Here is a 15658-nt window from a genome sequence, read left to right as displayed (position 1 = left end):
TGGGATGCTCTTAAACGAGCAGTATGGAACTGTGAGCCACGTCCCCAGACAGTTCCAGAGCTCAGGGAAGCCGCTATTGAAGAATGGGATAGGTTACCCCAGGAAATGCTGGATAACTTGATCCTCAGCATGCCCAGGAGGATCTTCGCATGTATTCGAGCCAGGGGAGGAGTTATTTTATATTGAATTCACACCTTTTAATAATAAATTGTTGTTTAAGTTTAATTAAACAGTCTTTTTCTTTCTATGAAATTTCTATCACTATTACATTATGATTAATGGCTCAATTTTTTAAAATAAATAATAAAAAATAGTTTTATATTTTAATTTCAAACAGGGTATTCCTATTTAAAGAAAGCATACAACATAGATTTTTTCTTGATAAAGTTAAAGAATTATAGGAGCTTATGCTATTGATCGCAAACTTTTTTTGATGTGTGTATGATATTGCAAATTCATTCAATACGTTTAAGAAAAAAGTGGGAGAACTGACATTCTAGTGGTCCTAACGCATACTTTTTTTATTTTTGGGTCAGTAATGTAGACATTTTGGTAGTATAATGTTGATATTTTGAATCCATCACGTATTTGTACAATTTACGTTTCATGTTTCAGTATATGGTACTGTAAGTCTATTTATATACAATGTTCTCAAATAATTGTTTGTTACCTGAATAAATAAATAAAATAAAAACATATATTCATTCTGATACATACCTCTCGGCCGTGCTGGGCGTGTGGCAGCGCCAGGCAGCGTCGTCGAGACCCACCTTGACTTCGGCGAGCTTCTCCACTATTTCGGGGAATAGTGGACGCGCCTTAGGCTCGTACTGGAAATGAACAAACATTTATTTATTCACTACCTTTGGATCTATAACATACCTGTTGTTAGCATTATGAAACCTTTACACGATTCAAGTTAAAATGGCACTTGCCCGTTAGGCAGCAGATGCAAAATAATCAACAATGTATGCATGTAAAAGACATGTCAATTATAGACATATTCACTGAGGTCTGTACGCAGTGTACTTAAACCTTGAACAGTCAACAGAAATGATAATTTAATGCAATGCTAACAATGCAGCAGTTGAAAGCGAGCCGCAGCAATTCGGGCACGGTGCGCTCGTCGCACAGCTCCACGAACGCCATGTAGTTGAGGCCGAAGTTGTCGGTGCGCGGCAGCACGTCCGGGTCGGCGTCCACCTGCAAAGTGACCGTTTGCGTCAATCCATAAACATTCTACTAAACTATTTTTCATCACACCTGCTCGTAAACAGTGTCGTAACACGCGGGCAAGGTCGACCCGTATTCTCCTAAATTACGCCTACGGGCTTTTGCATTACATTACCGCCTTGTGGCAGTAATGGATTCATTTAATTTTTAATTGTACTGTACTTTTCAAAATCAAGATTAAGCAAAAAGATTTTATGCTCGAAAAATATAAAGATATATAATAAAGTACAGAAAAAAAAACGAAACATTTGCAATTTATTTGACAATATTTAACAAGTACATTTTATAAATTCAAAGTCACAGTATTTTTAGTATTTTGAAATTATTTATTTCATGTTTAATTCATCCTGGCCGCCATGCGTCCTCCCCATGTACACCATTTTAGTTCGAGTTGTATTATTTGTGGAAGAATAGCCTGGCCATCTGGTTATAAAAAAAAAACACAACAACCCCCCATTTGCAAAATCTGTAATTGTTGTGTTGTACATAGATATCGTTGGTTGTGAAGCGATATTTATTTTTCTTGCATTCATCTTTGTATTTATTTCTTCGCGCATGTGATCAAAAACATTTTGTGTAACACAGGCGGTAGGGGAACTATGAACCTCGACTGCGAAAGCCTTCAGTCTTCGACTTCGGACTTCCAATAGAGCCTCGATCATTGTTCCTTATTTACCGCCTTTTATACGCAATGTACTATTAAAGAAAATACTATTAGTGAATAAGAGTACTATTAGCGAAGGCATTACAATAACATCTTTCGTGAAGTAGTTAAACGTAGTTTGTATTTAAAGACATTCCCAAACTTATTGAAATAAAAGATGGTTACCCTGGCGATAAGCTGGCAGAGTATAATGCCGTAGGAGAAAATGTCGGAGCGATGGTCGTACCAGCGCCCGCGCAGACATTCGGGCGACATCCACCACGGCGAGCCCACGCTTGGTAACCGGTACCCGTTACTGAAAAAAAAATCCTTCACATATACATACTTATCTAGCAAAATCTTTTCTAATAATATACAATGAACGAGTGTTGGTGAGCGGACATTAGCCACTTTCTAACTATCGTTGTATTTCGTATGCGAACCATTTTGTTATCTTCTCCAAGCATTTCCCCTGAAACCTGTAAAGTCACGAGCGTTAAATATTGTCCTGAATATAAACGTGGAAATCGCGTGTGTACACCCGTACTTCTCAGCATCAATTTATAAGCAGGTCTATTGTACCGTGATCGTACCTTCACGTACCTGTTATGAAAGTTTATATACAGTAGAGCTCCTTGTGAAAGAGTTCGTCCAGGGAAGCAACCTTACTTATTTCGACCGCTAAGTAGTAATGTGAGCATTACTGCGTTCCGGTCCTGAAGGGTAAGGGCACATGGGACTTACCAACTTATTACTTTAATCTCAAGATGATGAGTGCAGTGGGAGTGCCCCTCAGACCACCTGACTTTTTCGTCCCGGCGTCACATGGTATCATAAAAAAAAGTCCTAAAATTTTCAAATGGTGTATTTTTCAAAGTATTTTTCCAAAAATAACAATAACGCATACACACATGGCCCCTCACTAGGGAAACCCGCTATCGAGGGTGCACACACACACATAGACAATCACAAATTACCCCCAAACTCACGAGAGAAATAAATGTAGGCAATACAAATATTTCTTCCGGCCCGGGATTCGAAACCGTGATCTAACTTTGCGTAGCAGACTGGCATGGCAATCGTTCGGCCGTGGAGGCAGTTGTAAAAAAACTTTATTATTGTTTTTGCAAAATATTGAAAAAATATAATACAGAAATATTAAAAACTAATTTGGGTACCTCTTACGAAGTAATGAGTACGTAAGAGGCGTCAAAAGAAAAAAAAAAATACAAAATAAGCTCATTATTTTGTATTTGCATGATAATTATATAGTATATAATTATCATACAGCATTCTGACGCGAACTCGCGCCCTGTCGTTTACGAAAATTTTTGAGAGACCAACCCTATCGTAAATATTGACCGTACAGGAAAGTAGACATCAAAATATAAAATGACCGAAGTGCCAAATTCTCCAAAATTTGTTTTATGTGTTTAGGATAATAACTGTGTTTATTTTGGAGCGACAATAATAAATTTTCGTTTATTTAGGTCCATCACATAAGCATTCTTTAAATAACGGTCGGGAAATGTTTTTAATCATAATATTATTTTTGCTTAATGCATTTGAGCGGACCGCCTTTTGATTACTGACAGCAATATAAACCACACAGACACATGTGAAATATATTTTATCAAAATTTTATTTTTGACGCTATTATTATAGCAAATGTTGCAGAATTTAGATAATTTTAACATTTTTTATTATAATGCAAAAAAAGTATACCATACTAAGTCTTTTACTTTAAGATCAGAATGTAATTTGTTTAATATTTGAACAACATTTTTAGGTTTGTATTAATAAACAGCTTCTAAGGTTCTTGGCATAAGTTTGCTTTTTGTTCAATGTAATATTTTGAGCACTCAGAAACATATACATGAAAATAATATCTTTGATTGTTATGCTAACTGTACTAAACTTGTGACCCATACCAGAGAACAAAAAGTAACGAGAATGGGCACTCTCCGCCGCTCCCTAGCTTTAAATACCGCACCACGCTCCCCACATTGACGGTCACATTGACTGAACGACAACAAGGCTGTCGGCGAGTCGTTTTCGCATAAGACGCCTTTGATATTTGAATGTAGTTTTCATTTATTCATCACGAAACTTGTATGTTAATATATAACATCATTATAGGTGACTATTTATAATAGTCGTGAATTGTACTGTGTGCGGCTGTTTATAATAATTTTTTTGCTTACTTCCTAGTAAGCGTTATTTATTTATTTATTTATTAATTTTCAATTTGTCTTGCCGATAAATATTACGTAGTGAATATACCTAATTATTAACTAGGTAATGATAAACTTGGACACGCAATTCCAAATACAATGGTTACCTTATTTAAAGGTACCTGTCCAAAATTTAATATTTTAAGTGTTTTTAATATATTTTTTAAATAAATCTTTAATATCATTTTAGTTAGTGAAGTAATGAAAAATATAATATTATTTCGATATAAATACCTAATGAACATGTGTAATTATTACGATTCTATTAAAAGCATTATAGATAACAGATTCGCGTTAGAATTTTCGCTATGTTGCCGCTTTGACCGCGTAACGTAATAGTACGAAAAAGTGATGGGTAACCCTGCCACTTCACGTGCACATTTGCGCGTGTGCAGATAGCGCCTTGCTGTATGTAGTAGTAGTAGGTAAATAACTTTCGAGTGTTGTATGGAGTGTCCGGGGTGTGCCCATACCGCACCTACGACACACCTCAAAGGAAAATCTAACCAACAATACGCAACCTCATTTAAAAATGAGGGTCGAATTCCCTTGCAATATTTCGCAATGATAAATAGTCAGCGTTGACAAATGATCTAATGTTATTCTTTAATATATAATACTCCGCTTCTATTAAGGACTAACTGACATGAGTATTATCAACCTTATTTTTATGACTTTAGTACCTACTTTGGAGGAGGAATTTTGTATATTACAGTATATATATTCTACGGCCGTTATAATATGACCTAGGCATACTTTTGATATAAAATTCGGTAATTGTATACAATATTGCGGTTCTCTGTAGTAGATTGAGTTTACTATTATAAGGTCGTCGTGTGGTGAAAGATTAAAAAAAGTTCAATAACACGTTCTTGGAACGTGATAGTTTAGGTGTTCAACTGGCACGGTAAATACCGTAATATAGTGGAATAGAAACTATAAGTAGCACAGTACAGTTCTTTGTGAAAGAGTTCGTCCAAGCAAGTACTGTCACGTTACCTGTTTCTGCCGCCAAGCAATAATGTGAGCATTACTACGTTCCGTTTGGAAGAGTAAGGGTGCTTGTCAAATTACAGGCACTTGGGACTTGTCAACTTATGTCTCAGGATAACGGGCGCAATGGCAGTGCCTCTTAGTTCTTTTCGATTTAAAGCCCTGAGTGGCGTTGTAACTGTTACGTATAGACGTGCTGCTTACCACCTGGCGCACGACTTGTACGTCTCGTCAATTGGCGTTATAAAATAAAGTGAAATTCTTTCATTTAACGGGCGATATCGTTTATAGCAGGGTTCGAAGACACAATGTTAGTATAATTTATACGACAATTACTTTCATATTTATATAATTAATTAAGAACAAAATGCTACCATAAGCAATGACGAGACATGTGTTTGTATGTGGGGGTCTATTCTCATTCTCCGTCCGAAACAATTACTGTGAAACAAGTAACATTCGACTAAATTAAAAGATGCATGATGCCAATGAAGCTTCATACTTCACAGTTTTTTTTAAATTAGTCGAGTATTACTTACTTAACAATAATTGTTTCGGACGAAGGACGAGAGTTAGACATCCAGAGCCGTATCGATTTTTTTAGATTGACATAGTCAAATATCACTCTAAAAAAATCACCAACCTAATATTTTTCCAAAGATTTTTCTGCGTGTTTATGTAGTTTTCTCACTGCTAAATAAAAAAATTTTTTCACTGTTAGTCTAAATATAAAATATTAATAAATATATAAAATATTTAGTTAAAAATTAAAGAAATAATTAAAACCTTAAAAACAATTTAAACCTAAAAAAAACCTTAGTACCAGCAGACAATTATCAGATATAATATATCGGAATTGCCAAAGAAAATAAATATCTTAATTTACACTGCGATTTTTGTTACGTATTCATATTTTGACGCGAAATCCCGTAGATTAGTAGTAGTTAGTAGTAGACACCACTTCAATTCATAGCATATACTGGTAACCACGCAATCAAAATGCGACGAGGTTTCCCGTAGATTTTCGGTATGAGACGCGGGCACACTTCATGTCGCAGGCGACAATGGTTATCAATTCACAATATACAATGCTATCAACCGTTATCATGTAGACATATTTCGACATGGTTCCTAAAAGTCGTTGAGATTGGCCAACTGAACGTAATAATTCTGTCAAAGACCATTTTACATCAGTCGTGTTATCAATGCGACACGCGAAATTGCGTGCGACTCAATTCATGCGTATAGCGATGCGTTTGACGCATGTTGGATGCGATAATTGTTGTTTTTAGTTGGAATTTCAAATATGGGATTTCCACGTGGTAACATTTGAAAGTTATTGACAGATTGTTATGACTGGTAATGAGTAGGTTCGTTATTTACTCGTATAGTGTTGAAATGACAATTGTTAGTCTACAGAATACATGATGTTGATTTATTTATATGTAATTTCAACAAATTTGTTCTATTTATATCTGTCCAATTGTGGGACGTCCTGTAAGAGATTTTTGTCTCATGAGAGGTTCAGTCAGGACTCCCTCGTCGGCGTTTGTCCAAAGAAAAGTCAGTTTAATTTTGAATTTCTGTCAGTCTAGTCAGTTGCGACTCCAATTTAATTATTTTTTATAAGCAACCAGTCCCGGAAACACACGGTACTCGTATTTGGGCTCATTCGGGATCCGCTGCTATTTTAAACCGACCCCGGGTTCAGATACTACAAACCCTTTATGGCCAGTCAGTCCGCTGGTAATGCATGGAGACTGGACGCGACAACCGGTACCTACACACTATCGTCGTTTCTACTTACAAATAAAAGAGATCACTGTCTCTCTAATATTTAGAAAGTAACTTAATTACTTCTAATTATCGATGGGCGATAGTTACACACAATAAACGAATTAATCGATCATAAAAAAAGACCAAAATAATTTTATTGTTTTAATAAATTAGTCACTATACTATTAATTTTTATTGTTAATCAAATATCGAATGTGAGTCGAAGTAGTTACTGACCTACTAGTTACTAATGTTTGATTGTTGATGGAATGATGATGGTGAATAGATTTTTTTATTATTAATCGATAGTCGATTATGGATCAAATTTTGATTGTTGTTTGGTAAGAATACTTAATACAACAAATGCGGACGATTGAAAGCCGTATGAATTGATCGCACCGTGCCGCCGTTCTCGATTGTTGTCGATTAGTAAATCGCGGGCATCGGCGCTATTTGCTTGTTTTACGCGGATATTTAAATCGTTGTTGTTGATATGTTCTATATTTCAAACACCATCACTCGATAATGAAGTGCGATGGATGGATATATATCAATATGTAATAATTGCTGGTTTCATTAGAATAATTTGAGCATATAGTTCTATATACAATATCTAAGTTTTAGTATAATATAATGAAATAGTAAATTAAATTATTTATATATATATATAAAAAATATTATTACGATAATTAAATAAATATGGATTAATATTATCGATTTCAATCTGCCACCGCTTCGCTCTTCGATTATTTTGAATTTTTAGTTTAAAAAAAAAAAAATTACATATTCGTATAAAAGTATGGAGGAACTTGTGTTAGTAATTACTAAATTAGTAACTGTATTCGATTATTTTCCGGTAAAGACTACTAAATCGACAGTCGAGTACACGATGAGTACAACTATCGTCGATTTTTTTTTAGTAACGATTGCCTATCGCTAGTTCTAATCTCGTTCATAAAAAAAAGAGATGCTTACACAGGATGGGGTATTTTAGCAGCCAAGCCAAAGTCGGCTACCACGGCAGTGTAGTCACCGTCACCGACTTTTCTAAGTAGTACATTCTGAAACACAAAACATCACAGTTTATTATCAAATAACGTATAATTACGCAATGTTACGTTAGTACATTAAATAGAGAAGAAAAAAGTTTAGTAAATGATGGAGTGAAGAAATATCCTGTTCACAAAGTCCGACCCCAAGAGAGTCTCATTCATCTCACGGGAATTCGTGTCATGAATGAGTAGTCGTGTTTAATCAATTTGATAATTTCAAGTCTTGCTTATTTACTTTTCAAATAAAAATATTATAACGCATCTAAAAATCATGTATATTTGTCGCGTATATGGTTACGATTGATACGGGACCTGTATAAGGCTCGAAGCGTTGCTTTGTTTGAAAAAACAAATATACGCGATTTTAAGCCCGGAAAAATTGTTTCATTTCCTAAAATACTTTGAATTCTGGACATAATTATCATATCACAGAACCAAAATTCGCAGCTTCGCTCAGTCAAGTAGTTTTATTGATCTACCTTCCTACCGAATATATTTTTTATTTACAAATTTCTAATTAATTATTTAAATGTAACGAATACATTGTTGTTAATATATGTTCTATAATTTAAAAATCACTTACAAATCACTAAACTGCGTGAAAAACAATTTCCTCAAACAGTCATACAGAAGTGCAAATTCCAAACGTGTGCATTGCACGCCACCTCTTGCAGTTCGCGTGCAGTTGATTGCGTCTCTTGACACAATTGACCAACTGCACCCGTTCTTGGTTAACCCTCTCACCTAACCTTTGCATGTAGTAAATTAGCGTTTAATTGAGTGGAATAAAGTTAAGTATTCCAATCATAACAGACAACATGTTACTTAAGGTTTTATTTACAAAGTAAATATTTTAGTAGAAAACACAACAATTGGACATAAAATGTAAAAACTTTTGTAATGTAACAGGATCGTAACGTTGCACCTTAATAGAAAATGAGCCAAAACCACATCTTCTGGATTGTTCGACAGGAAACCCGATAGATGGGTAAAGTGATCCAGTTGGGAGAGCGTCAACCACGTATGTTGAAGGCGCGGGTTCGAATTCAACGGATCGAATGTTTTTTTCTGAATGAATGAATGAATGATTATAACAACCTGGTGGAGTAATTTCACAAAAAATAATAGAATATCACGGTAGTAAAACACCGTGATATTCGATAAACCTATTATTATTAAAGTGACATCTCTAGTCAATTGGTAGCTGTAAAGGTACCTGACTCAGTGAATAAAAACTTTCATAGATTTCTCACAGATGGCGCTACGGCAAAAAAGTCTTTAAAAAACAAAAACAAAAATCTGCAACAAGCACATAGAAATATTCGTAAAGTGATCCAATTTCTAACACAGTTAATTAAGGTTTTGGACCATTTGATTTAAATGACAATGCCACAGTCGACGGAAACCGTTCTTTCAGATAAACACGTTTAGAAAATGTTAGAACTTCGTATTCCACATAGACTTCTAGTTTTTGACATAAAAGTTTTTGCCTTCTAGGAGTGTCCGTGAAATAGATTATTGCAAAAATATGTACAGGCACTAACTGTAGGTACTTGCAATAAAGAACTTTTTTGAGTTCCTATGAACTAATATATTTTTATTTCGAACAACATAGATAACTATAGTCCATTTCACATAGGACGGGTACTGAGACATTTAACATTTTTAAGTTACATGCATACTATTTTTAACCAATACTTTTTTCAAACAATATTTGTTTCAGTCTTTAATAAATAATATCATTAATATTTTTGTTAATATTATCTTCTTTATATATTAATAAATATTATATACTTATAAAGAACATAGAAATTGAAATGATAAAGATAAAAATAAATTGCCTGAACTGCTGGATGCGTAAAACGGAATATTTATCCTTAGAGATTTACACCATAGAATCGATAAAGCGGATCGGCTATTGTATATCTCGCGTTAATACCCCCTATATATTATTTTTTTTGTTTTAAGCTTGGCGCGATGTTTGTGGAGTAATTGTTCAAATTTCGTTTCGTTGCTGTTGTTTTTACGCTTTTTTGTTGACATTTTGTTTGGTAATTGATTTTTTAAATTGATGTGTAGTTTTTTAGTAACTTAATAACATAATAACTTAATCCTTTTTATTTTCTTCTTTATTTGTTCTTAAACTATAATTTCTAAATCGATTCTCTATTCGTTATAAACTATCTCAATAAGATATTTAAATCGATTTTAATTTCATTCGTTTTTACACCACTACATCCCTAGAAACTTCAAATCTCAAACGTCACTGTACCCATGCTATGTGAAATGGACTATAGGAAATTTGTAAAACGTACATAATTATATTATATAATTATATATATTTATTATTATTATAATTATGTTGAAAATTATGTTGGTATATCGTTCAATTTATCTACGAGTGTTATCTTATAATAAGAAATACTGTTATCATGTTTGGAGGATCACTAACTCCAATAATAAATTTATTAACTTGGCTTAGGAGTTTACAACGCGTTAATCTGTTTAAATGACTAATGTATGACCAAAATTATAACATGATAAATCTGTATTTTGATTACATTATGTGTTGTACCGTCCAAAAGAAATAAATTATTATTAATATTGTTATATTGTTACATACACATTTTTGAGGTGGAACAGAAGCTAGCATTGACTTCAGAAGTATTATAAAAGAATATTATCCACAAAATTATTGAAAATTCTTACCTTAGCGGTGAGATCCCTATGGAAGACGCCAAGCGAGTGCAAGTACGCCATGCCGGAGGCGACGTCAGCGGCGAGGGAAACTCGTAGGGGCTGCGGCAACGGTTCCTCGCCTAGGATTAACTGCTCCAGAGAACCGCCCTCCATGTATTCCGTGAGCGCGTGGAGTTGGCCCTCGTGGACGCACACACCCATGAACCTGTGAACATTGTCAAGGTTGTCAGTTAGAAATCAAATGCTCCTCAGAAGTTAGAATATTCAGTCTATCTAGACAGATTAAGCTTAGAAGACGACTTTGATATGAACTTTCTATAATCGATTGGTGTCAGGTAACTAAACGTGTAATTATGTTGTACTTTTGTTAAATGGTCTACTTAGAGCAGCTCCCGTACCTTTTCTATATAAGTTTTGATTATAGTAACCCCTATCAACCTCTAGGTTATGCGGGAAGGGCACAATAACCTGTACGCTCAAAGGAACTTTATAAGTTCAGGTTCTGACCCCAGATTAGCCAGTGTACAGGGATGTCACAGTCCGTTGTCACTGACTTCATCTGGTTCTCAAGAGGCTAGTGCCTCGAGTGAGCCGCCCTGGGTGCACGTACAGTAACCCTCTCTATTTTCCAGATAGGTACCGATTTTTAGGCCGTAGTCTGCCACGCTGACCCGATGCGGGTCGGGAACTTCACACTTTTTCGAGGGTGGTAAATTTTCTTCGACGTGCAGGTGTCATCATCTTTTTATTCACCGAAAAGCCCATGGTAAATTTCAAATTAAGATTCGCAGACAAATTCCGAAAAATTCCATGGTGCGAGCCCGGATTTGAACTCACGCACTCTGCTTGAGAGACGGTAGATCTAACTATTAGGCCATTCGAAGTTTCAAGTTAGTTTTAAAAGTACCAGGGAGAGCGTATTATAGCCAGTATTATAATCTAAAGGTGTCGGATTAAATTCCAATATTAAATTAATCACCATTGTAAAGAAACAATTACAAGGGAACAAAGCTGTACTGAGGATAAAATCAGGAACATTTCACTCGGCCAGGCAATTTGCCAACAGAGGCCAATCTTTGAGCGATCAGATAATCTGAACCACATAGAGAATCGGGTCGAGAATAGCTGGCCTTGGGAAAAGCCTTTATGTGATAAACAGATTCTAAAGAAACTATTTTATGAGGAAACAAAAGACCGGGAAAATACTTTCGGGTTCGGAAACTTGCATGTCTCAATTTGATGTCTTCCGAAGAGATCATAGAATAGTAGTCCTGTATTTTAAATTTTTATTGAATTGATGTTCAATTATTTTTTGTCCAACCAGGAATCAAGTTACCTCATCTAGCGTCCACAATGCTATCCGCTAGGCCATCGATTTCGTCGATATACCACAGTGCAATAAAAAAAATGATCTATCTAAACCCAAGTAAACGTTGGGAGAAAACGTTATTAGAAAATCGATACAGCAGTTTATTGTTAGTGATAAAACAATGTGTGTTAACAATTTCTTTTTTGTGAAAACAGTCGATGGTAGTAACACGGCGATTGTGTACGCGGCTATGAGTGAAAGTGCAATAATTCACAACATAACCGATATATTCTCGGCAAGTACTGTTACACATAGAAATACCTTACTCCATCATCAATTACACTCTGCTTAAAATAGCTTTCCATATATCTACTCCGAAAACAGTGAAACGCTAATTATATTTAAATAAATTTTTCACCTACAACAAACAACAACGTAATAAAACAATGATGGTTTTCGATGGTTGCACTATTAGGCACGGCTTTCCTGTAAGGAGAGGTATGGATGAGGTATCGTTATCATAACCAATGCATTTATTTGCATTTTGGTAATTTTCGATATATTGGTACTTAAAGATTTTATTTTTTATATTCGAGGGACAAACTCAGAGAAAACCGATTATGTTAGTATGGTCACGTAATGCGTAGGGACGATAGCCATATGGCTAAATTTTTTTGGACATGTGTCCAAAAAAATCTTGGCGCTAGAAACTGAAACCGCCAAAAGACGACAGGTAGATCCCAGACCACTTGGAATGGAACCACCCAAAGAGACTTGAAGACGATGGGTGTAGATAAAATAACGCAAAGGCGTTCGGAGTGGTGCGTGCGGACTAGGAGAGCCGATCCCAAAAAAAATAGGACATAAGGCCAGGGCAAAGATTTTTTTATTTCAAAAATTTCAATTACTTTGATTTTGTTTATCATAAAACTGAAACTAAATAATGTATTAAAAACAGCTAAGGGGTTGCAGTACTCGCTTCGTACTCGTTGCGATCCGTTCCAGATGTATTGATAACTCATTTCGCTAAAAATGGCGATTACGTTAGATAAGGAGGGCAGAATAATAAATAGGCCATAGTCTTCGCACGTGTTTCTAGGGTTGTACCTAAAAACTGACGTGCAGGTTTCATCGAGATGTTTCCCTTCACTGTTTGCGGGAGGTATTTGCTAATCATCCAAGTCAAAGTCAAACAATAATTTTATTGTACAGGTAAAATAAATTCAACATTTTTAAGCTATTGCTTGTTCACTGTGGAGTTCCACGAGAAGAACGAGCAAGAAACATTTGGAGTTGCTCTTTTCAAATGAACTTAAACGCCATGGCTTAATACAATTTGAATCAAATTTGTGCGGAATTTAGAGGCATGTCGTCTTTCCACACATTGACGGCCTCCGTGGTCGAGTGGCTTGCATACCGGTTTTCCTGGTGTCGCCATCTCTGAGGTCCCAGGTTCGATCCCCGGCCGGGTCAGTGTGGAAACTAATTTTTCTATATTGTCTCCGGTATGGCTGTTTGTGGTACGGTCGTTGTTTCTGATTTCCATAACACAAGTGCTTTAGCTACTTACTTTGGGATTAGAGCAATGTTTGTGATGTTGTCTAATATTTTTATAATTATTTATATCTTTATTTAATACGTAGTCTTCAATTTTGTATAACTTATAATAACGTAAAGTAATATGTATAACTTTTTAATTAAAAAAAATTTAATTGCGGTTTTAAACTTAGGATATGACAATTTATATACATGTATATGCTCCGGAATTTTATTATAAAACGTACACAGTTCCTCAAAAAAGAATCGTTTACCTTGGTTAAAAGAAATCGTGTTACCATGAGTTTGGATTTAGTTCTAAGGTTAATATTATGGACGTCATCATTAACCCATCATACGCCCCACCGCTATGCACGGGTATTGTTAATAAAACATTATGTAAAACATTATCTACAAGACTTCGAAGGAACCGTCGAAGTCTCAATTGAAAAGCAATTGTCCTCCTGCTGTGCTACCATCGCTCGTAAATACAAAATTCGTCGCTTGGCAAATAACATCGCTCAAGCCGAAAATTGGTAGTCTTTTAAACGTTACTCAAATGAAAATGAACGTGAATATTTGTATGGGTGTTGGTTGTATAATAAAAATGATATAAACAACGCCCATACAATTATGTTTTTAAGCTGCATTCATTATTATAGTCTTATACGAGATTCAGTTTTTTCACTCGCCTTTAAAACGACTTGAAATTATCTGAACGGTGTTGTTTGCTAAACGACAAAATGTATCAAACGATTAATCTCTTGACTTTCAGTTAAAAATAGCATTGAAACTATTTGGAACTTGTGATTGAACTCGTTTAATATATTACAGCGAAGGCTTGGCCTAACTACGATAAATAACAAATCGACTCATTCGTAGAACAAAGATCTATATGCAAGACCTACTCCTGTACCTGAGAAGCATAACACTGTAACTCCATTTTTCATGATTTGGAGTTTTTAACGGTATCTTAATTTTTCGAGGTGTATCGACCCATAAAACTGTGTCTACGAAATTCGTCTTAGGTACTGAGTTCTTTAAAAGTATTTTGATGTAAGATTCTACCCACTACGAAGCATTTTACTGTAAGTTCGGAGTTACAGTGTTATGTTCAATTTTAGTACAGATACAGTATAATGTTATAAGATAATAGCACATATACCACGATTCGCCGGTGCCTGATTAAGGAATACACCGCGAAATCCCCGAATTGAAGTTAGAGTCTCGCTACCCGTACACAAATTCAAGAAAAAATTCTGTTTAAATATGAAAAAGTTTCTGTGCCAATCCAATCAGTGGATTCTGTTAACAATATATCGAACAGCTTGTTACAAATTGAATTGATGATGAATAATTCAAAAAACTCGGCAAACATCTCCATCTCAAGGCTACAAATTAGGTTCTCATTCGAGTGATGTTAGTCTGTTTGCACAGCGAGTGCTGTTTCTATCTACTGACCCCACAGATAGGGAGTCCCGGATAGACTACGGGCTCCTCGGTAAAACCAGGGTACGGCGGGCATCCGGGCCAAGCCCTCCGCCAGTGATACGCCTTTACGGGCGTCTCCGGTGGACCCGGACTTAAGTATGGACTCGCCGGGGTTTGTGGTTAGCTACAGGGAAGAACACGTTCATCTGCCCCGGTAACATGTGGCCGGGGCGTTTGTTCCGCACGCAGATATCGCGTTTTAATAGCGGTCTAGACTCGTCTAGATCGTTAGGCTCTCGGGCCTAAGGTGAAGACATGCGCGGGTCACATGAGTTGCACTTTAAGTCGGAAGCTAAGTCCGGACATTGTCGCAAGACACTACCAGCATCTGCGGCACTAGCCCGGAGAGAGAGTAAAGGATAAGCTAGATATCCTACGATCCCTCCAGATGCGTAGGTTTATGGGAACTGGAGAGACGCTTCGGCGTCGAGAAATGAGCGTGCCTAAATTAAAATTTCGTTGACACTCCCGCTGATCCTTATGCTACAGACAATAACGATTCCGATTTTGACTGGACGCCTCCTGAACCAAAACTTCACAAGGGATAGATCATTTTATATAGTACACGTACGTGACTTCGAAATATCAGGAATTATTGTACTATTTTTATGAAAAAAAAAAAAGTTTTTGGACATAAATAGAAACTTCTTCTTCACACGGTCGGTACCTACAATGGTTTTGTATTTTTAAT

At 35.8% G+C, this 15658-nt stretch overlaps 1 protein-coding gene across 1 annotated transcript in view; it reads right to left on the bottom strand.

Annotated features, from left to right (window-relative positions):
* LOC113236931 overlaps nt 1–15658 on the bottom strand; it is a 124531-nt gene that overhangs the window by 2838 nt on the left and 106035 nt on the right. Inside the window, exons 3-7 of the mRNA XM_026473157.1 lie at nt 10641–10836; nt 7855–7940; nt 2063–2192; nt 1078–1203; nt 718–830 (exon numbers count right to left, since the gene is read on the bottom strand). Of these exons, the coding sequence (XP_026328942.1) occupies nt 718–830; nt 1078–1203; nt 2063–2192; nt 7855–7940; nt 10641–10836 (651 nt within the window). The remainder of the gene's footprint in view (nt 1–717; nt 831–1077; nt 1204–2062; nt 2193–7854; nt 7941–10640; nt 10837–15658) is intronic.

Source organism: Hyposmocoma kahamanoa, unplaced genomic scaffold, assembly GCF_003589595.1.
Source record: "Hyposmocoma kahamanoa isolate Upper Pololo Valley unplaced genomic scaffold, ASM358959v1 92, whole genome shotgun sequence".
Lineage (NCBI taxonomy): Eukaryota > Metazoa > Arthropoda > Insecta > Lepidoptera > Cosmopterigidae > Hyposmocoma > Hyposmocoma kahamanoa.
Note: the sequence above shows the minus strand (reverse complement) of the source record. Positions and strands in the feature narration are given on the sequence as shown.